A 22367-nucleotide genomic window follows, 5' to 3' on the forward strand; every position below is an offset into this window, starting at 1 on the left:
AGGTAGGTAGGTAGGGTGGTAGGTAGGTAGGTAGGTAGGGAGGTAGGTAGGTAGGGTGGTAGGTAGGTAGGTAGGTAGGTAGGTAGGTAGGTAGGTAGGGTGGTAGGTAGGTAGGTAGGTAGGTAGGTAGGTAGGGTGGTAGGTAGGTAGGTAGGTAGGTAGGTAGGGTGGTAGGTAGGTAGGTAGGTAGGTAGGTAGGTAGGTAGGTAGGGTGGTAGGTAGGTAGGTAGGTAGGTAGGTAGGTAGGGTGGTAGGTAGGTAGGTAGGTAGGTAGGTAGGTAGGTAGGTAGGTAGGTAGGTAGGTAGGGTGGTAGGTAGGTAGGTAGGTAGGGTGGTAGGTAGGTAGGTAGGTAGGTAGGTAGGTAGGTAGGTAGGGTGGTAGGTAGGTAGGTAGGTAGGGAGGTAGGTAGGTAGGTAGGTAGGTAGGTAGGTAGGTAGGTAGGGTGGTAGGTAGGTAGGTAGGTAGGTAGGTAGGGTGGTAGGTAGGTAGGTAGGTAGGTAGGTAGGTAGGTAGGTAGGTAGGTAGGTAGGGCGGTAGAAAGCTCATACATGCCTGTCCCCCCAGCACTTTCTCAGTTTACATTTCTCATCCACACACACGCACACACACACACACCGACACACACACACTCTCTCTCCGTCACCTTGGACAGTGGCCCACGTGGGCTCAGCTGGCAGAGTGCGGCCTCGGTCACAGGGTTGGTCTCTCTGACAGGCCCTTTTAAAAATGTCTTTGGTGTAACTGAGCTCTGTAGCACATGTACCTCCCCATATTTCAGTTATGCCCTTGTGTTGGCCAGTTCTGGGAACAAGAATGCACTGTGTGGCCTTGCCCACATTAGGGCTGGGCCTGGCCCGGGCGGCAAGTGCCTTGTAGCCCCCCCTGGGGGGGTATTTGGAAAGTGCTGAAGTGGTGGATTTCAAAAAGACAACAGAGCACATGAGAGGTGCATGTCACCCTATACGGTGGGAAGGGCATTGTTGTTTAAAACCCATCTTAACGTGCTAATTTCCCTTTTCAGTATTAGCATTGCCCGTCCGTGTTAGCGCAGCGTGAGTGACTTAGCGTTAGGCATTAACCTTCAGCCATTCAAAAATAGATAATCTACAAGCTCACACTCGCACCGAGCTTGTAGATAGGTATTTTTTCAAAAATATACTAACCCTCTGGAATATTTTGTAAAAATGCTTAAGAATTCCACCTACAATGACATGCCCAATATTTAGCGACACCAGGGTTAACGTGGCTAACGTATTAGCATGTGGGACCATGCGTTGCGTGCCCTGCCTTCCACTATGACCTCTAACAGAAGCTGGTTGTCAACACTGGCGCCCCGGCCTCTGCCAAGGCAATAAACTTAACTCCTGTCCTGACCCAAAGGCCCTTGACTGCAGTATCACCCTTACTGCCCTGGCACTCTTTGCCAGTGCGGGGACCGACAAACAAACACACCATGATGCAAACTCTGCTTCGGTCTTTCCCCTTTTGCCATTTTAGGGCTTTACTGCTCGTGTTACCGGTGAAACGGGGCACTGAATGATGCAGACTAAACATGGGTGCGAGCGAGCGAGGAGAGTGCACCCTTCTGCCTCACTCTCTCTCTCTCTCTCTCTCTCTGTCCGCACAGAGTACAAAACATGTTGGCCTACAAAGCAACCAAAGGTATGGCACCCCCATATCTTCAAAGCCAGATCCAACCCTATACGACCCTTCCCGCTCGCTCAGATCAGCTAACACAGGGGAAGCTGTCAGAACCTTCCCTAAAACATCCGGTATAACGCTCCACACGCGCCAGACTCTTCTCCCTTCTGGCTCCCAAACTGTGGCACAAACTCAACATTAAAGTTAGAGCTGCAGACTCACTCCCAAGCTTCCGCCGTAATCTGAAGACTCGCCTCTTAAGACTCCACCGTAGCCTTAAGACTCCACCTTAGCCTTAAGACTCCACCTTAGCCTTAAGACTCCACCTTAGCCTTAAGACTCCACCTTAGCCCGGCCCCGTAGCACTTGCCCTCCTAGCCTTGACAACCTTGCAGGCTGATGCAAAGGCTAACATGTCATTTAGATAGCATGTTACAGTATGTAGATAGATGCTAGGTTCATTCGTTGACCTGACATCCTATACAGTAGCTTGTATCTACAGATAATATATATTTTTATATTATACTGTTTAGACTGATGATAGTGTCTTGGTTTACCCATGATCCTAGTCTAGATGACTATTTCCATGCAGTTGACGTATTACCTAAATGCCTAAGTCGTCTCTCTGTCTTTGTGGGTCTCGTAGGACCAGGCCGCCAAGGACAAGGCCCTGCAGAGTATGGCCACCATGTCGTCGGCCCAGATCCTGTCAGCCACGGCCTTCCAGAACAAAATGGCTCTCCAGGGCCTGTCAAGGCAGGCGTACCCCACTGCTGGTGGAGTGAGTCTAAACATTAAAACATTACAGAGCAGTGGTTCTTCTCAATCTTTTTATTATATTTTAATATATTTTTGGACCACACTAGCATATCGTTGCTGTCGGGCAGAAACCTCTTATCTCCATATTTTAACTTGTGTTTTTTTCGTAAATGAACGGCCTACTAGTGTTGATTTTGACAGCAAATTTTGATATAGTTTTAGTCATAGTCTTTTGAATAAAATTCCATTTAGTTTTAGTCATGTTTTAAATGTTTTATTTTTTGTCTAGCTTCAGTCGACAAAATATCATAAGATTATAGTCGACTAAATCTACAGTTGATTTAGTCGACTAAAATGTATTTTGGCGGTAATGGCTGAAAATAGCCGATCTACAAGCTCACAACGCGTCGCAGCGCGACGTGTTGTGAGCTTGTAGATCGGCTATTTTCAGCATGCACACCCTAGCGCAACCAAGCATAAAACGACTTGTCTTTTAGTTCTACTGGATCTCTTCTCCACTAGATCCTCACTAACATTTTAGTCTAGTTTTTATTTGTTGACCAAATTGTCAATATATTTAGTCATAGTTTTAGTCATCATAGCTTAGTTTTTATTTCGTTTTTATTTCGTTTTCGGCAGTGAAAAAAGGTAGTCGACGAATATTTTTCGTCATAGTTTTAATCGACAAAATCAACACTTCGGCCTACTTGATCACTACAGAGTAGTATCAACAGTAGCAGATCCGCAAACTGGAAATGCGGCGCGAAGAGATTACTTTTGCTATTTTAGAATTTGAATGCTGAAAAGTAGCAGTTTTGGACATGAGGTTTTTACCCGACAGAGACCATATTTTACACAATCCCCAAGGACCGCCCCACCACCACCCCAAAACTGGTTGATAAACTGTGCTACAGACGATCCACTGACATGTACTGGTGCATAGTCATCAAATATCTTATCATAATCTTTCAGAAATAATATTAACGCAGTTGCTTCTTTTAGGGCTCGAGTTTATACAAATAAATAAATGCATGTCATTGCTTGCACTGCAAAATAAATAAAACAAAGAAAATTTTAACTGAGCATGATAAAAGTACATACAATTATAATCAATTAAAATGTAGGGTATTCATACCTAAAGTAGCAAGAACTTGTCTGACCGTTGATTAGAATAGAAACTATAATATTCTCAGATGCAGAACAAATACCAGCCTGTCTGTCTGTCTGTCTGTCTGTCTGTCTGTCTGTCTGTCTGTCTGTCTGTCTGTCTGTCTGTCTGTCTGTCCCTTTGTCTGTCTGTCTGTCTGTCTGTCTGTCTGTCTGTCTGTCTGTCTGTCTGTCTGTCTGTCTGTCTGTCTGTATGTCTGTCTGTGCATGTAATAGAAAATATTCTGATTCAAGTTTGAAACTTTTCATTGGGTTAGGATTAACCCTCTCAAAATCTAGAAGCCTGTAATAGAATTCCTTAAGGTTAATGGAAAAAACATGATGTGGCTGAGCCTTCTCTGTTACTGTGAAAAAGTATTTTATTTTACTGTTAATGTTGAAGTCCTATGATGTGTTTTTTTTTCTTTTTGTGTTTGTGAAGACGATCACAACCATGATGTTTGACTGAATGTAGAGTATTTGAATCATATTGAATTTTATTTTTTATTTTTTCACAGTTTTGGCATGGGGGACTCCCAGGGCAGCCCGGTGGTCCAGAGGAGTAAGTAACCATTTGGTCAACTCGTATACAGTAGTGCACATTTTTTATTTCGTCTCTGTCGGGTGTCCAAAATTGTTACTTTTCAGGATTCAAATAAAAAAATAGCAGAAGCAGCAGATCGACAAGCTCAAAACGCGCCGCTTCACACCGCGTTTCGAGCCTTTCGAGCTGACCCGACAGCAACGATATAATGTGTTTTCGGTCTTCTTCTAAGCTACGTGATACTGACATGGCACCATGTTGAATGCACTACGTCTGATTTAAATGACATGATACTGATTAACATGCTGCTATTTTCAGGGCTTTTTGTGCTCATTTTATTTTCCATTATTTACTTCTAATTCCCTTTTTACTCCTTGAACTGCAAACGTGAAAGCCTGCATAAACAAGAGTTTCACCTCACTTTTACCTGTATCTGTGTTGTGACAATACAGCTGATTGATTGTTTGACCTTAAAGTTGATACATTATCAACACTGTACTCTACTGTGCTGCACGGTACTGTGCTGTAGCAGTGTGGATTTTGACAGCAAATGTTGATTTAGTCAGTCTTTTGAATACAATTCCATTCAGTTTTAGTCATATTTTAGTCATAGTCATAAAATGTATGTTGGCGGTGCCTTGATGGAGTCATACTGGCTGATTTTACACTTGGTTGCATGCTGAAAATAGCAGATCTACAAGCTCACGACGCGTCACAGCGTGACGCGTCGTGAGCTTGTAGATCTGCTATTTTCAGAGCACAACACCCGAGCGCAACCAAGCATAAAAATGACTTGTCTTTTAGTTCTACTGGATCTCTTCTCCACTAGATCCTCACTAACATTTTAGTCTAGTTTTTATTTGTTGACGAAATTGTCAGTATATTTAGTCTAGTTTAGTTTATTTAGTTTTTGTCAGTGAAAAAAGGTAGTCGACCAACATTTTTCGTCATAGTTTTAGTCGACAAAATCAACACTGTACTGTACTTTACTGTACTTTACTGTGCTGTGCTGTGCTGTGCTGTGCTGTGCTGTGCTGTGCTGTGCTGTACTGTACTGTACTGTACTGTACCCATCCAATTGTAAAGATTTCCCCAAGAACGGAATAAATATAAACCGAAAAAAAATGCTTCAGCTGTTTGCCATTCTGTGGTCACAGATGCCTTGCCCCCCCCCCCCCCCCCCCCATCGTCTCTAGAGGTCAGGTGGCCCAATTAGTGTGAGCCGGAGGGGGGGTCATGAGGTTGAGAGGGGGGTCTAATGTGTCTCTTCTCGTCTCCCCAGCATTAAGCCCTTCTCCCAACAGAGTTACGCCATGCAGGCGTCCGGCCCGCCCCCCATAACAGGTGGGTTCCCCTCATTTATTTTGTTCACCCTCTCGCGTGTTGACAGACTCGCATTAACCACTTGAACCCCAGCATCCCTATTCTGGGGGGAATATTTGGGGGGAAATAGCTGATCTACAAGCTTACGTTCGCTACGTGTTGTGAGCTTGTAGATCGTTGTTTTCTGTGAAGAGATTTGGTGTCGCGGTAAATACTTGTGGACCTAGTACAGAGCCATGGGGGACCCCAGTCAACTAAGTACTAACTTGTGTCAACGTTAACCACTTAAATACTACTGTATATACTACTGTATACATACATATATATATATATATATATATATATATATATATATATATATATATATATATATATATATATATATATATATATATATATATATATATATATATATATATATATATATATGTATGTATGTATGTATGTATGTATGTATGTGTGTATATATATATGTATATATATATATATATATATATATGTATGTATATACATACATACATACATACATACATACATATATATATATATATATATATATATATATATATATATATATATATATATATATATATATATATATATATATATATATATATATATATATATATGTATGTATGTATGTGTGTATATATATATATGTATATATATATATGTATATATATATATATATATATATATATATATATATATATATATATATATATATATATATATATATATATATATACACATACATACAGTAGTATATTTGTAAGTGGTTAACGTTGACACGAGTTCTGAGATGTTGGGATTGAGCTTGTGGAGAGCTCACACAATTTGATTGATTGATTGAATACTTTATTAGTCTGAAAAAGACATTTAGGCTAAAAGGATAACGCAAAAAAGTCCTGGGACTTTCCATTATGGTCCTATGAATTCAATTCATCAACATACAATAAAATATGAACACATTAATATGTGTCCTCAACAAATAAACAACTATTATGTACAAAGGAGAAAAGGGAAAAAAGGGCAGTGAATGACACCGTTCAATGGAAATTCAAATCTACCTTCCTTTGGTCTTCTGAATGTTTTTCAGGCCAGTTTGGAAATAAACCAGTGATTCAGTGTTGATTTTGACAGCAAATTTTGATTTAGTTTTAGTCATATTGAAATGTTTGTTTTTGTCTAGTTTTAAACTACTAAATCTCATAAGATTATAGTCGACTAAATCTACAGTTGATTTAGTCGACTAAAATGTATATTGTCGGTGCCTTGGTGGCTGATTTTACACTTGGTTCCATGCTGAAAATAGCAGATCTACAAGCTCACAACGCGTCACAGCGCGACACGTTGTGAGCTTGTAGATCTGCTATTTTCAGAGCGCAACACCTGAGCGCAACCAAGCATAAAATGACTTGTCTTTTAGTTCTACTGGATCTCTTCTCCACTAGATCCTCACTAACATTTTAGTCTAGTTTCTATTTGTTGACAAAATTCGTAATATATTTTGTCTTAGCTTAGTTTTTATTTAGTTTTTGTCAGTGAAAAAAGTAGTCGACCAACATTTTTCATCATAGTTTCTTAGAGTCGACAAAATCAACACTGCAGTGACTCACGCGCTGTAATGGCTCAAAGATAATCACACATTAAAAAATTGCAAATATTCTCTCATATCCCACAGGATACGAAAGCACGGCAGGGCTGTCCATGTCCCCCGGCGCCCCCCCATGGCAGGGCAGAAGTATCGCCAGCTCCAAGCTCCGTATGCTGGAGTTCTCTGCCTTCCTGGAGCAGCCTCAGGACCCAGAGACTGTGAGTAGAGACCATACAATGGTTAGTGGGATGATGCTATAGAGACTGTGAGTAGAGACTGTGAGTAGAGACTGTGAGTAGAGACTGTGAGTAGAGACCATACAATGGTTAGTGGGATGATGCTATAGAGACTGTGAGTAGAGACTGTGAGTAGAGACTGTGAGTAGAGACTGTGAGTAGAGACCATACAATGGTTAGTGGGATGATGCTATAGAGACTGTGAGTAGAGACTGTGAGTAGAGACTGTGAGTAGAGACTGTGAGTAGAGACCATACAATGGTTAGTGTGATGATGCTATAGAGACTGTGAGTAGAGACTGTGAGTAGAGACTGTGAGTAGAGACCATACAATGGTTAGTGTGATGATGCTATAGAGACTGTGAGTAGAGACTGTGAGTAGAGACCATACAATGGTTAGTGGGATGATGCTATAGAGACTGTGAGTAGAGACTGTGAGTAGAGACTGTGAGTAGAGACTGTGAGTAGAGACTGTGAGTAGAGACCATACAATGGTTAGTGGGATGATGCTATAGAGACTGTGAGTAGAGACTGTGAGTAGAGACTGTGAGTAGAGACTGTGAGTAGAGACCATATAATGGTTAGTGTAATGATGTTATGAGTAGAGACTGTGAGTAGAGACTGTGAGTAGAGACCATGTAATGGTTAGTGTAATGATGTTATACAGACTGTGAGTAGAGACCATGTCATGGTATGGTCTCTGTCGGGTGGAAAGCCTCATACAGTATGTCAAAACTGTTACTTCAAAAAGTACCAATTCAAAAGTAGCAGAACTACAAGCTCAAAACGCCTCGCGCCGCGTTTCCAGCATGCTACTATTGATACTTCTGTGTGTAGTAGCCTATGATCAAGTACCGTAGGACATTAATTTACCAGAAAAACACAAAAAGTTCAGATATGGAGGTTTCTGCCCGACAGCAACGATATCAGATGTGTCTGCGGTCGGAACAAGTCCTAATTAGTATCCTTTTGTCTCCACCCTGCAGTTCAACAAGCACCTCTTTGTGCACATCGGTCAGTCCAACCCCAGCTACAGTGACCCGTACCTGGAGGCCGTGGACATCCGGCAGATCTACGACAAGTTCCCCGAGAAGAAGGGAGGCTTGAAGGAGCTGTTTGACAAAGGGCCGCACAACGCCTTCTTCCTCGTCAAGTTCTGGGTGAGCAGGACCTCCGTCTAAGTTCAGTGACGCAATGTGAGCCTGTACATCGGCTAGTTTTCCTACCTTTGTGTGACACTATCATACAACAAAGTATAAAATATTTGTATTTAATTAAAACATATATAAAAAGTATGGTAAATATGGGGATACAAGATTTCATACGCTTCTAATTACAGCAAAACACAGACAGACACAATGCAGTCTGATGGATTTCTAACCCACCCAGGAATTTAGACACACAAATATGTATTAAACATTTTCTGTTTAATAAAGAGCTTCTGTTACTGAACAAACACTCTACAGCAGGGGTCTTAAACAGGGGGTCCGGGACCCCTAAGGGGTCTTCAGAGTTACTACAGGGGGTCCGTCAAATCTTTGTGTGGTGGAGAACATTAGCCTAGAATAGCAGATCCACAAGCTCACAACGCCTCGCACTGCAAGGCGTTGTGAGCTTGTGGATCGGCTATTTTCGCAGAGTCAGTGTAGAAGGAAAAAGAGCAGACCAAGTACAGAGCTAACGGTCAAGTTGACTAAATATTGAGGGTTTAAAGGTTAACTATCTGAAAATACAAATGAACATGAATCCAGCTATCTATGAAATCTATGAAAAGGTGTTATCTGCAACACAATGTTACACAATATGTAGTGAGGGTCGGGGTCCCTGCTTCATCTCTCTCCTCTAGGGGGTCCTTGGCCTGAAAACGTTGAAGACCCCTGCTCTATAGCAATGATTACTATCAGAATATATGTAGAGCTATTTAACATTTATTTTAACCAAAGAAAATCACGTACCCTACCTTTTTTAAATGGTAGTTCAGCTGAGGTTCACACATGTATGCTGTGTCTCCAAGTCATGAAGGCAAGGTGAGAGAGTGCAGTTTATGTTGTCGTTAATGTTTTTTGGCACCTGTCGACCGTTAATGGCCTGGCGGTGTTATCTCACTGGTGAGCAGCTAAGCGTCAGGAGTTAAAGGAACTTACAGGTGATTTAGTGATAAAATGAATGGAAAGTCACTGATCCACAGACGTGAATGTGGTGGTATTCACTGGCACAGAGGGCATGGCAGTGTAGGGCTGCGTGTGTGTGTGCCGCATGCGTGTGTGTGTGTGTGTGTGTCCATTTGTTAGTGCCCCCCCTGTGTCTGTTTGTGCGTACATTTTTGAATTTCTTTAGTGTGTGTGTGTGTGTGTGTCTGTGTGTATGTGTGTGTTTGTGACAGCAGCCTTGGGGAGAGTGGCAGGTCTGATCTTTCACTTGGGAAATGTGAGACAGGGCACCTGTCCCCTCGCTATTAGACTGAACCCAGCCCACACGCACTACGCTTATTTATAGACCACACACACACACACACACACACACACACACACACACACACACACACACACACACACACACACACACACACACACACACACACACACGCACACAGAGGGATGGATGGAGTGGGAGAAGAAAGAGAGGATGTTTTCCTCCTCTATGAGACAATGTGAAGAGAAAACTGTGTGAAACAGTGTTCATTTAACTCTTAGTGGTATGAATGGATTTATATAATATGTATTATATCTCAATGGGCTTTTTACACAAAAAGTATACCTGGAAAAGGATGGCTATGGCCGTTTTTAGCCCAAGGAGTGGTTTTGGTGCAACACAAATGCTTGCAATGGATTCAGAATCATAAAAACACCCTAGTTTGACCCCTCACATGCTACTTAAAACAGAATTAAATTTTGAATTTCCCCCCCCCACATAAGGTTATGGTGGGTACCCCAACTTTCAGCAGCTGTCAAAAATTCCCCTAGGGAAACTGCATTTCAGTCTTTGTGAGATGTGTTACTAGACACTTTTACAAACACATTGGTGAAGATTTTTTTTGGTAAGGAATTTATTCCAAGATGTTTTTAATTACCCCTGACTATGACCCTTTGAATGAGCACTAGGATGTGGCTGTGTGCGTCCTCTCAGCTCAGTCCTGGGTGTTAGTTGAACTTTAGGCTTTAGGGTTTCTGATAGTGGGTGCCTTGGCACCCTATGACGCAAGTCCAGGGGTGCTGCAGAATACTTTGATAATATACAAGCTTGCAACGTGCTGTGAGCTTGTAGAACGCCGTCAAGTATAAAGTTATTTCTGTCCTAGAAATAACTTTAATTATGTCCTAATGGAAACGGATATTCTCTCAAGTTTATCAGGGGGTAAAAAGTTATTTACATGGGTGACAAAACAGTAGGAGAACCACTGCTCTAGAGCATAACCCTCTCAAGAGTCAAATGAAGTCAGGATTTCGCTGTGTGTGCACACGCAACTTTGTCCGTTTTTCCCATCTCTGACCTTCCTGACTTTACCTCTGGACGACAAGACCTTTGGTGTTTGAGTCACACACACACACACACCACGTCAGCACAATTTTACACGTACGTACAGTACGGTGCATACAGTACACACACACTCGTCTCGTCGTTGCGTTGTTCTCCAAACATGCCATTCGGTGGACATTTTCATCCAAAATGCCACGATCGTGTGCAGCATTAGTAAAGAACGCAATCTGGGAACCCATCGTCAAATAAAAAGGAAAAACAGCGGCCCCAGCGTTTTTCACTTTTGCATTTGACTCTGGGGGGGGGGGGGGGTGATTAACTAGACCTATGCTGACTGGAAACCTGGGTTTGGACATGCCTTCAGCCCTCCACTTCCGGTGGTGCGCCTATGTTTTCATTCCCACTAACAATATTTCTCCACGGAACACTGACACCATTTCTCCCAAAGGACATGGATGGTTTTGGTTATAAGCCCACTTGTTTCTATGATGAAAGAGCAAGTTAAAATGTTACTAACTTTCCGTGGTTTTGTCGGCTCCGAGGACGCTGTTGTTAAATGAGTTTCCAGTAGGAAGCGGGCGCACAGATGTAAATCCAGCCCACTACATTTGATTGGGTAAAGCGCGGCCTGCTTCCTGATCTGAAGGCACGCCCACTTGTAAGCTAACGCTCACACGTTCTGAACGGAGCTCCCGACAGATTCAGTAGCGCAGCTCTGAATCTGTTCTTGAGAGATTAGTAAAGAACGTGGCCCTTAGTAAAGAACGTGGCCCTTAGTAAAGAACGTGGCCCTTAGTATAGAACGTGGCCCTTAGTAAAGAACGTGGCCCTTAGTAAAGAACGTGGCCCTTAGTAAAGAACGTGGCCCTTAGTAAAGAACGTGGCCCTTAGTAAAGAACGTGGCCCTTAGTAAAGAACGTGGCCCTTAGTAAAGAACGTGGCCCTTAGTAAAGAACGTGGCCCTTAGTAAAGAACGTGGCCCTTAGTAAAGAACGTGGCCCTTAGTAGTGTGGGACCCAAACCGGCAACCCTGGCAGCTAGTGCCGACCGTAGCCGAGTGTGTAGAGAGAGACGGCTGTCTGGGAAATAGGAAAGTTGTCTACAGTACATGTGGAAGTGTCCCTGAGCAAGACACTAGACAGCTCCCGCCTGTGTGCTCTTCATATGAGCCATCTGAGCAAGCTATCTGCTGGGTAAATGCAGAATAGTAATTCCTCTGGGGACCAGTAAATTGTCTCTGTCGCTGGTCCAAAACTTGATTTAAAATTCTGTAAACATTTACTTTTATTTTACTAATGCCAGGTAAAAGGTTTAACCACAAGCCCTATTTCATGCCCAATATATATATAGGGATGTCAGTGTTTAAAATGTATATGTATTAGGGTATAGAATGTGGGAAATGTGTGCACACAAAGTGATGTAGTAAATAAAATAAAAATAATTCATGACATTTTGTATAGGTGTACATATTTAGGGATATTTCACTTTCAAACATGTTTGGGGTCATTCTAATGTCTACTCAGGCTTTTGTGAGCACCCCAGACAGCTTTTAAGTTGCTTGGTTCAGTATTATACAAACCCATTGTAACTTCAAACTCCATTTTAACCATGTTTGATTAATTTAAAACACCCGTCCTTAGTCCTGGTGACTGATATTGTCCTTCTAATACGTGAGGGGCCGTGCTTTTTCAATTACTTTTTTTCATTTATTTAATAAAATATGTTTTTTAAATAAAAAAACACAATGGTTTTGTATATAGGAAGGGAACATGTCTGACACACAGTATGAGGAAGCACTGCCCTCAAAAAACACGTCGGCGGCATCGGTTCTGCTCTCATCTGCACCCGGCCTGCCATTCCGACAAGGCCGTTGAATGTCACTTTCACGGCGCGCCCGGACGCTATCTCATGCCACCAGTTGGCCCGCCGTCCGTACGTGAGACTTCAGCCTTCTCACATGGACCACCTTATTTATTGTGGGGAGATAAAAGACATTGGTGAGTGACACCCCTATTGGACACATACAGCGGCCATCTCCCTGTCCCGGAGAGAGGAGCAGCAGCTGCTGCTGGGGGAGCCGCGTGGCATTTGATGAAGGGGGTTAGGGCTGTATATCACTACAACACAGAGAGAGAGGGGGGGGGGGGGGGGGGGGATAGAGAGAAAGAGAAAGATAGAGAGAGGGCGTGAGAGGGAGCGAGAGCGAGAGAAAGAGAGGGGGTGAGGGAGGAGAGAGGCAGAGAGATAGATAAACAGAGAGAGAGAGAGGGGGGAGAGAGAGGGAGAGGGAGAGGGGGAGATACATTGGGGGGGGAGAGAGGCAGAGAGAGAGTTAGATGGGGACAGAGAGACCGAGAGAGAGGGGGGAACGGACAGACAGACAGAGACGGAGATGGAGAAAGACACAGACAGAGAGAGGGATAGAGGAAGAGGGGAGAAGAGAGAGAGAGAGAGAGAGAGAGAGGAAGAGATAGAGAGGGAAAGGGGAGAGAAGTGGATAGAGATAGGGTTTTGAGAAAACAAAGAGAATGGACATGGAATTATTTTTAATGAGAGAAAGAGACAGACACAGAGAGAGAGAGAGAGAGAGAGAGAGAGAGAGAGAGAGAGAGAGAGAGAGAGAGAGAGAGAGAGAGAGAGAGAGAGAGAGAGAGAGAGAGAGAGAGAGAGAGAGAGAGAGAGAGAGAGAGAGAGAGAGAGAGGGGGGGAGAGAGACATATAGTCACACAGAGAGAAAGAGAGGGGGTGAGGGAGGAGAGAGGCAGAGAGATAGATAAACAGAGAGAGAGAGAGGGGGAGAGAGAGACAGAGGGAGAGGGGGAGATACATTGGGGGGGAGAGAGGCAGAGAGAGAGTTAGATGGGGACAGAGAGACCGAGAGAGAGGGGAACGGACAGACAGACAGAGACGGAGATGGAGAAAGACACAGACAGAGAGAGGGATAGAGGAAGAGGGGAGAAGAGAGAGAGAGAGAGAGAGAGGAAGAGATAGAGAGGGAAAGGGGAGAGAAGTGGATAGAGAGGTTTTGAGAAAACAAAGAAAATGGACATGGAATTATTTTTAATGAGAGAGAGAGACAGACACAGAGAGAGAGAGAGAGAGAGAGAGAGGGGGGAGAGAGACAGATAGAGTCACACAGAGAGAGAGAGAGAGAGGGGGAGAGAGACAGAGACACACAGAGAGAGAGAGAGGGGGAGAGAGACAGAGACACACAGAGAGAGAGAGAGGGGGAGAGAGACAGAGACACACTGAGAGAGAGAGAGAGGGGGAGAGAGACAGACAGAGAGACATGGGACATGGAGGCATATGGATGCAACCATCAGTCATCAGTCAGTGGGACATGGTGACATGGTGACATGGTGATGTCACAGTGCTGTGGCCTCCAGCAGCCATGATGACACAAAGGCAACTCTCCTTCTATCTGCCTCCCCGGGGGGGGGGTCCTGTCTTCTTCCCATTCTGCTGGCATCCACCACTAAATAACACACATTCTGCTGCAGCAAAAACTCCTCCACCCCCCATCCACGACCCACCATCCACCACCCCCCATCCACCACACACCACCCCCCATCCACCACCCACCACCGTCCCCCAAAACTCTGACAGTGTACAAATCTTAATGGGACGTGTTGGTGTGTATTCGTACCACTGTCTGAGTAACAGAATGTAACTTAAAGTGGGGTCCTTGGGGGGGGGGGGGGGGGGGGGGGGGTCCCAGCAAAATTTGTTAATGCAGCATCAGCGTCATGTTAACCACTTTATCCATGTCTTGTACGTTGGCTGTTAAAAATAGCAGATATACAAGCTCACAGCGTGTCACTTAGTGCCGTGCTGCAAGCTTGTACGTCTGCTATTTTTGGAAAAAAATATATATCTTGAAAGTATTGGAAAAACATTTTTTAACACAAATCTTCACTTGTGGACAGGGCTCCCAGGCACTAAACATTTAGAGATGGGGGTCCGCGGCCTAAATACGTATCAAACTGTGTGTCCTCGTCATGAAAAACCATGAGAACAACTGGTATAAGGGAGAGGATTTCAACCCCCCCCCCCCCCCAACCCTCCAAGAGAACAAAAAAAAAACACAACAAGGCGGGGGGACGGGGGGTGCGGTGGGGGGGGGGGGGGGGGGGGGGTGGAGCGCTCGCGGCCATACAAATAAGCAAAATGAAATCCTCAACACATCTGAAGATATGATAACCTTGTTAACGCCTCCATAAAGTCCCCCTGGAAAAAAAAAAGCAATGTGTTTGATGTTGTTGCCGGGGCGACGCAGCAGGTTGTCAGGCGGGTCATGACTCGGGGGTGTCCTGAGGCACAGGGGTTGGCATGGCGACCGGTGACAGGCGGCTGGCCTGCCTCCAAAGCTATGGCATTCTGGATTGAATTTCCAAGGCTGCAAATCCACCAGCCCCCCCTCCCCCCACACCCCACCCCCACCCCCCTTTCCACCTCCCCACCGAGACGGCAGGGGTGTGAAAGCGACTGAAGTATACGTTTACTCAAGTACTATATACTTTAAGTAAAATTTTGAGGTACTTTTACTTTACTTGTGTGTAGCTTGTTTTGTCAATATTTCATACTTCATACCCCTTTACAATACATCTCGCAGGCAAATATTGTACGTTGGACTTCACTGCAATTATTTAAAACCTTTACAAAGTTACTATGATTTTGATTTACAGTAGATTATTAATACAAAACATACATTCACCAATTAAGCCCTGGTTTATCCTTTGTCTGTGTGAAAATGGAGAATCTGGCGACACGTTGTGAGTTTGTTAGATTTTTGTTAGATTTTGAGATTAAAAACAAACTTTTGAAAGCACTTGTGAAATATGTTAATGACATTCTGCTTAATGATGAGGGCTTTTACTTATGGTACTTTAAGTGTCTTTTGATGCCAGTCCTTCACTCACACAGCATTTTGAATACAGGGCATTCTCTACATTGTGGTATTGATACTTTTACTGAAGTAAAAAAACATAGAGTACCTCTCTTCCACCACCACTGCTAGACACCCACTGGCTGCCCTGCATTGTACCCCCCCCCCCCCCCCACAGCGCCCGTGGCCCTGTCCTAACGGATTGTCTTGCGCCTTTGAAGTGCTGAGGGAATCCGATTTGGGCCGGCGCTGCTAAATTGTTACACAGCCAGCCGGGCCCTCCGTGATCTAATCAGCCAATTGTGCGCTGTTGATTGTAATTGGATGAATTCCCTCGCAGGCCGTTAGGGGAGCGGGCAAACGGTGGTGTGGTGGGGGTCACCGGGCCCCGGGGATGAAGACAAATAGAGGAATTATGGGGGCGGGGCGATGAAGACGAAGAGATGAGGAGAGGCTGAATGGCGGCTCAATGGCCTATTAGGAGACAAGGGCCTGAGAGGGGAATAGGTAAAGTGCCCCCCTCACCTCGCTGTCTTGATGATGTAGATGGCACCTCTCGCCCTGATCTGAGATCAGATTACAGCAGCACCGTATTCTGATGTTTGAACTATCAGGAGGATCTGAAATGGATCTGAAACCTGGATAAATGTGTTGATGTCCACCTGAGGAATAACGTGTGTGTGTGTGTGTGTGTGTGTGTGTGTGTGTGTGTGTGTGTGTGTGTGTGTGTGTGTGTGTGTGTGTGTGTGTGTGTGTGTGTGTGTGTGTGTGTGTGTGTGTGTGTGTGTGTGTGTGTGTGTGTGTGTGTGTGTGTCTCTTTTAAAAAACGCACGCACAAAAGCACAGCAGCTATTTTCGCTATTGTGTGACACTGTTGTAGGATCAAGTATAAAATATAGAGCTTAATCAGCCTAATTGATTCAGTAGATTATAAATAATATGTATATAAAAACAATTCCTGTCGATTCGTTGAAAAAGCAAATACAAAAAAAATTGCTTCTTGATTATTCAATGAATCGAAAAAGTAATCAATGGAATAACTGCTAAGAAAGTAATTGATAGTTGCAGACCTAGTCTCTCTCTCTTTCTCTCTCTCTCACACACACACACACACACACACACACACACACACACACACACACACACACACACACACACACACACACACACACACACACACACACACACACACACACACACACACACACACACACACACACAGACACGCTGCTTCTTGGGAATGCTTAGAGCAGGATTGACAGCCTAATGCTAAGTCAACAGGGGCCACGTTGGGGCCATGGGATGCTCCTTGGCTTTGCAGAGAATCCTCTGGAGCTTTGTAGAGCTGTCAGAGTTAGTAACACAGCTTCATCAAGCTCAGCACACGTGTTGACACCCTCCTCTCCTCTCATCGTCCACCCTGATGCACCCAATGTCCCAACACACACCTTTACTATGGTTATGTTCACATCACACACACCTTTACCATGGTTATGTTCACATCACACACCTTTACCATGGTTATGTTCACATCACACACCTTTACCATGGTTATGTTCACATCACACACACCTTTACCATGGTTATGTTCACATCACACACACCTTTACCATGGTTATGTTCACATCACACACCTTTACCATGGTTATGTTCACATCACACACACCTTTACCATGGTTATGTTCACATCACACACACCTTTACCATGGTTATGTTCACATCACACACCTTTACCATGGTTATGTTCACATCACACACACCTTTACCATGGTTATGTTCACATCACACACACCTTTACCATGGTTATGTTCACATCACACACACACACCTTTACCATGGTTATGTTCACATCACACACACCTTTACCATGGTTATGTTCACATCACACACACCTTTACCATGGTTATGTTCACATCACACACCTTTACCATGGTTATGTTCACATCACACACACCTTTACCATGGTTATGTTCACATCACACACCTTTACCATGGTTATGTTCACATCACACACACCTTTACCATGGTTATGTTCACATCACACACCTTTACCATGGTTATGTTCACATCACACACCTTTACCATGGTTATGTTCACATCACACACACCTTCACCATGGTTATGTTCACATCACACACCTTTACCATGGTTATGTTCACATCACACACACCTTTACCATGGTTATGTTCACATCACACACACCTTTACCATGGTTATGTTCACATCACACACACCTTTACCATGGTTATGTTCACATCACACACACCTTTACCATGGTTATGTTCACATCACATTGTCAGAACAAATCAGATTGTCTTTGGCCTGTCCAGATTGGAGTCAGATTGGGTTTTTTATGAACCCTTTAAGACCGAGAACGCATCTGTGTCATTTTAAGATTTCTTTGGCTATTAAAAAATAGCAGATCTACAAGCTCATAGCGCGGCACAGAGTGCCGCGCTATGAGCTTGAAGATCTGCTATTTTTCGAAAAGTCGTGGAAATGTGTGCAAATCTTTGAATATATGTTTTTTAAAGCAAATTTTTTTTAACTCTGTTACAACTTCTGGGGGGGGGGCGGGGGGTCCCTGAAACAAAATATTTTGAGATGGGGGTCCATCAAAGGTGAGACATCAAAGGTCATGTCTCACCTAGACCCCTCTTCCTGTCTCAATATCAAGTAGGGCATTAATTTGACCCCATTAAGACCTGGAACGCATCTGTGTCATTTTTTGATTTGAGCTAAAAAAGCCTTATTTTAGACTTTGCGTAGCGCGGCACTCGAGCTTAGATCTGCTATTTTTGAAATATTGTGAAAATGTGTGCAAATCTATGAATCTTTCAATCTTTGAGCAACATAAGTTTCTCAGAAAACTGTTGGGATTTAGAAGACATTTGTAGAATCAGCTTCAGGTCTTAAAGGGTTAAGAAAAAACGTGTAGGACTTGACTTAAAATATGGAGATAAGAGGTTTCTGCCTGATAAAATAAGATAAGAGGTTTCTGCCTGATAAGATAAGATAAGAGGTTTCTGCCTTATAAGATAAGATAAGAGGTTTCTGCCTGATAAGATAAGATAAGAGGTTTATGCCTGATAAGATAAGATAAGAGGTTTCTGCCTGATAAAATAAGAGGTTTATGCCTGATAAGATAAGATAAGAGGTTTCTGCCTGTCAGCAATGTTGAAAAATAAATGGTAATATTTAGTTTTTGACCAGTGTTTGTCCCTCCTCCTCCTCTCTCCTCTCCTCTCCTCTCCTCTCCTCTCCTCTCCTCTCCTCTCCTCTCCTCTCCTCTCCTCTCCTCTCCTCTCCTCTCCTCTCCTCTCCTCTCCTCTCCCCTCCTCCTCCTCCCTCCTCTCCTCTCCTCTCCTCTCCTCTCCTCTCCTCTCCTCTCCTCTCCTCTCCTCCCCTCCTCCTCCTCCTCCAGGCGGACCTGAGTGCTAACCTCCAGGATGACAGTGGCTTCTTCTACGGCGTGTCCAGTCAGTATGAGAGCTCTGAGAACATGATCATCACCTCCTCCACCAAGGTCTGCTCCTTCGGCAAGCAGGTGGTGGAGAAAGTGGAGGTGAGAGAGGAGAGAGGAGTGGTTCTCACACTTTTTCATGTCAAGGACCCCCAAAATGATATGCATGTTTGCTTTAAAAAAAATGCAGATCTACAAGCTCATAGTGTGGCACAAGGTGACATGCTGTGAGCTTGTATATCTGCTATTTTTCAATAGCTAAAGTATGAAATATGGTTAAAGTAGGTATAGGGTAAGTGATATTTGTTATTATTCTTAGTACTCATTGCTATAGAGTGTTTGTTCAGTAACAGGGATCTCCCTGTCTTTCCAGCTCTTTAATAAACAAAAAATACTTTTTCAACATTTCAGCCAATCAGGAGAGACTACCCATTTATCATCTACATTTTATAGTGTTCCAGTTCCAATTGTATGTCTGCTCATTTCTTTGTGTGTCATCACTTCCAATTTCACTTGTTTATTCTGCATCCTGACTGAGTTCTCTATCCTGATTGGATAAAATTGGTATCCTGACCTGAAAATGGATTTTCTGTTTCTTTAAGATCTGGAGAGAGATGGAGACTCCTGTTACTGAACAAACACTATACTAGAGTCTATAGCAATGATTACTATCAGAATATCGAGCTATTTAACACTTATTTTAACCAAATAAAACCACTTAGCCTGCCTTTATAATGATTGTGATGCTATATGGCCCCTGCATTTATCAGCCTGCAGCCATAGTTGGTGTGACCGTATTAAAAGGTTATTTCAAACCGGGGGCACGGTGGCGCAGTCGGTAGCGCTGTCGCCTCACAGCTAGAAGGTCCTGGGTTCGATTCCCGCCGGGGACGCTGTGGGCGCTGGGGGCGTGTCTTCTCCTCCGCGTCATCAGCGCCCATACCCTAGGTGGGGTTGGTGAAAGGGCCTCTCTGTATGGAGTTTGCATGTTCTCCCCGTGTCTCCTAGGGTAGTTAATACCCTCACAAAAACATGTAGTAATCCTGGTCGCTATACTGCCTCCCCCATGCCAGCCGGGGCGCCTGATGGAGGGGAAGGGAACTGGTTGGAATAACGTGTTCCTTCCACGCGCTACGTCCTACTAGGGAAACTCTCCCCTGTCAGGTGACAAGAAGGTCAGTTGGCTCTCATGCATTGAAGGAAGCATGAGCTCGGCCCTGGCCTCCCTAGGCTGAAGGGGACTGGTGTAGTGCTGGTGTAGGGCTGGTGTAGCGCCCAGGATCACTTAGGAAATTGGCACCGGGTGAAAAAAATGGGTTACAAAAATCGCGGGATAAAAATTTAAGAGAAAAAAAAGGTTATTTCAACCCAATGAGTCATTTTTCATTTTATAAAACTACAGACATCTGTAGGATATACCAGGACTACTTATTCTGAAAAAGCTGATGCTGTGAGCTTGACCACAATTGAGATAATGCAAGCCAGTATTGGCACATTAAAGAATGAATAACCCCGAGCCCAGAAGATGGGTTCCACTGATACAAAATATAAATCATTATTCAAGTCCACATCATGACTCACCATTATGCTTCCCGTTAACTAGAGACACACACACACACACACACACACACACACACACACACACACACACACACACACTACATACGATCCCTTGGTGGAGCCTTCTGCCACATACAGTAATGATGTTTTGTGCCTTTATCATTTGATTATTGTCACTGGTAATATATGTATTGTCATATTTAGAGAGCCATACATTGCATTAGGCATATTATATTACACATTTTACACATTATCACATAGATGACCCTATTGAATGGATTCAACTGAGTTTCAGTGGCAAATGTTATTTTGATGTTTGCCATGTTGAATTTCCATATATTTATATGTATATATCGTCTGTCGGGTGGAAACCTCATTATGTCCAAAACTAGAAACCTCACATGTCCAAAACTGCTACTTTAGCTGTTCAAAAACAGCTAAAGTAGCAGATCTACAAGCTGGAAACGCGTCGCTTCGCGCCACGTTTCCAGCTTGTAGATCTGCTACTTTTGATGCTTTCGTGTGATGCTGTAATATGATCAAGTAGGGCTTTCATTTATGAAAAAACACAAAAAGTTAGAATATGATGGTTTCTGCCCGACAGCATCAGAGAGAGAGAGAGAGAGAGAGAGAGAGAGAGACATTTTGCTCATGTACTGGTTTCTCACATGTTCTGTAACATACTGTAGTATATATTGTTTAAAAACAATGTAATATTATTGTGATGAAAGGGATGTACTGTATGTGATGTCTCTCTCTCTCTCCGTAGACGGAATACGCACGGTTCGAGAACGGGCGCTACGTGTTCCGGATCCACCGCTCACCGCTGTGTGAATACATGATCAACTTCATCCACAAACTCAAACACCTGCCGGAGAAGTACATGATGAACAGTGTGCTGGAGAACTTCACCATCTTACAGGTACAGTAAGAGAAGTACATGATGTACAGTAAGAGAAGTACATGAGTACAGTAAGAGAAGTACATGATGTACAGTAAGAGAAGTACATGAGTACAGTAAGAGAAGTACATGATGTACAGTACATGATGTACAGTAAGAGAAGTACATGATGTACAGTAAGAGAAGTACATGAGTACAGTAAGAGAAGTACATGATGTACAGTAAGAGAAGTACATGAGTACAGTAAGAGAAGTACATGATGTACAGTACATGATGTACAGTAAGAGAAGTACATGATGTACAGTAAGAGAAGTACATGAGTACAGTAAGAGAAGTACATGATGTACAGTAAGAGAAGTACATGAGTACAGTAAGAGAAGTACATGATGTACAGTAAGAGAAGTACATGAGTACAGTAAGAGAAGTACATGATGTACAGTACATGATGTACAGTAAGAGAAGTACATGATGTACAGTAAGAGAAGTACATGAGTACAGTAAGAGAAGTACATGATGTACAGTACATGAGTACAGTAAGAGAAGTACATGATGTACAGTACATGAGTACAGTAAGAGAAGTACATGATGAACAGTGTGCTGGAGAACTTCACCATCTTACAGGTACAACACAGGATCATCAGGGTTCATTCTCACAGCAAATGTTTATTTAGTTTTTTAGTCTTTTGAATAAAATTCCATTTAGTTTCAGGCATATTTTAGTCATTGAAATGTTTTAGTTTTAGTCTAGTTTTAGTCTAAATATCATAAGATTTTAGTCGACCAAATCTGCAGTTTGTTTAGTCGACTAAAATAGATTTTGGTGGGCTGTGATGGC

The 22367-nt window shown here is 43.4% G+C and overlaps 1 protein-coding gene across 4 annotated transcripts in view; it reads left to right on the plus strand.

Moving 5' to 3' along the window:
* tead4 (TEA domain transcription factor 4) overlaps positions 1-22367 on the plus strand; it is a 66443-nt gene that overhangs the window by 41801 nt on the left and 2275 nt on the right. For 2 of the 4 annotated variants that reach the window (XM_080438517.1, XM_080438518.1), the window contains exons 4-10: positions 2289-2423; positions 4066-4109; positions 5374-5435; positions 7099-7229; positions 8233-8406; positions 19033-19173; positions 21401-21553. In XM_080438517.1, the coding sequence (XP_080294643.1) occupies positions 2289-2423; positions 4066-4109; positions 5374-5435; positions 7099-7229; positions 8233-8406; positions 19033-19173; positions 21401-21553 (840 nt within the window). The remainder of the gene's footprint in view (positions 1-2288; positions 2424-4065; positions 4110-5373; positions 5436-7098; positions 7230-8232; positions 8407-19032; positions 19174-21400; positions 21554-22367) is intronic. The other 2 variants (XM_080438519.1, XM_080438520.1) reach the window with 1 other exon arrangement.

This window comes from Gymnoscopelus braueri (assembly GCF_963280865.1).
Source record: "Gymnoscopelus braueri genome assembly, chromosome: 9".
Taxonomy (NCBI): Eukaryota; Metazoa; Chordata; class Actinopteri; order Myctophiformes; family Myctophidae; genus Gymnoscopelus; species Gymnoscopelus braueri.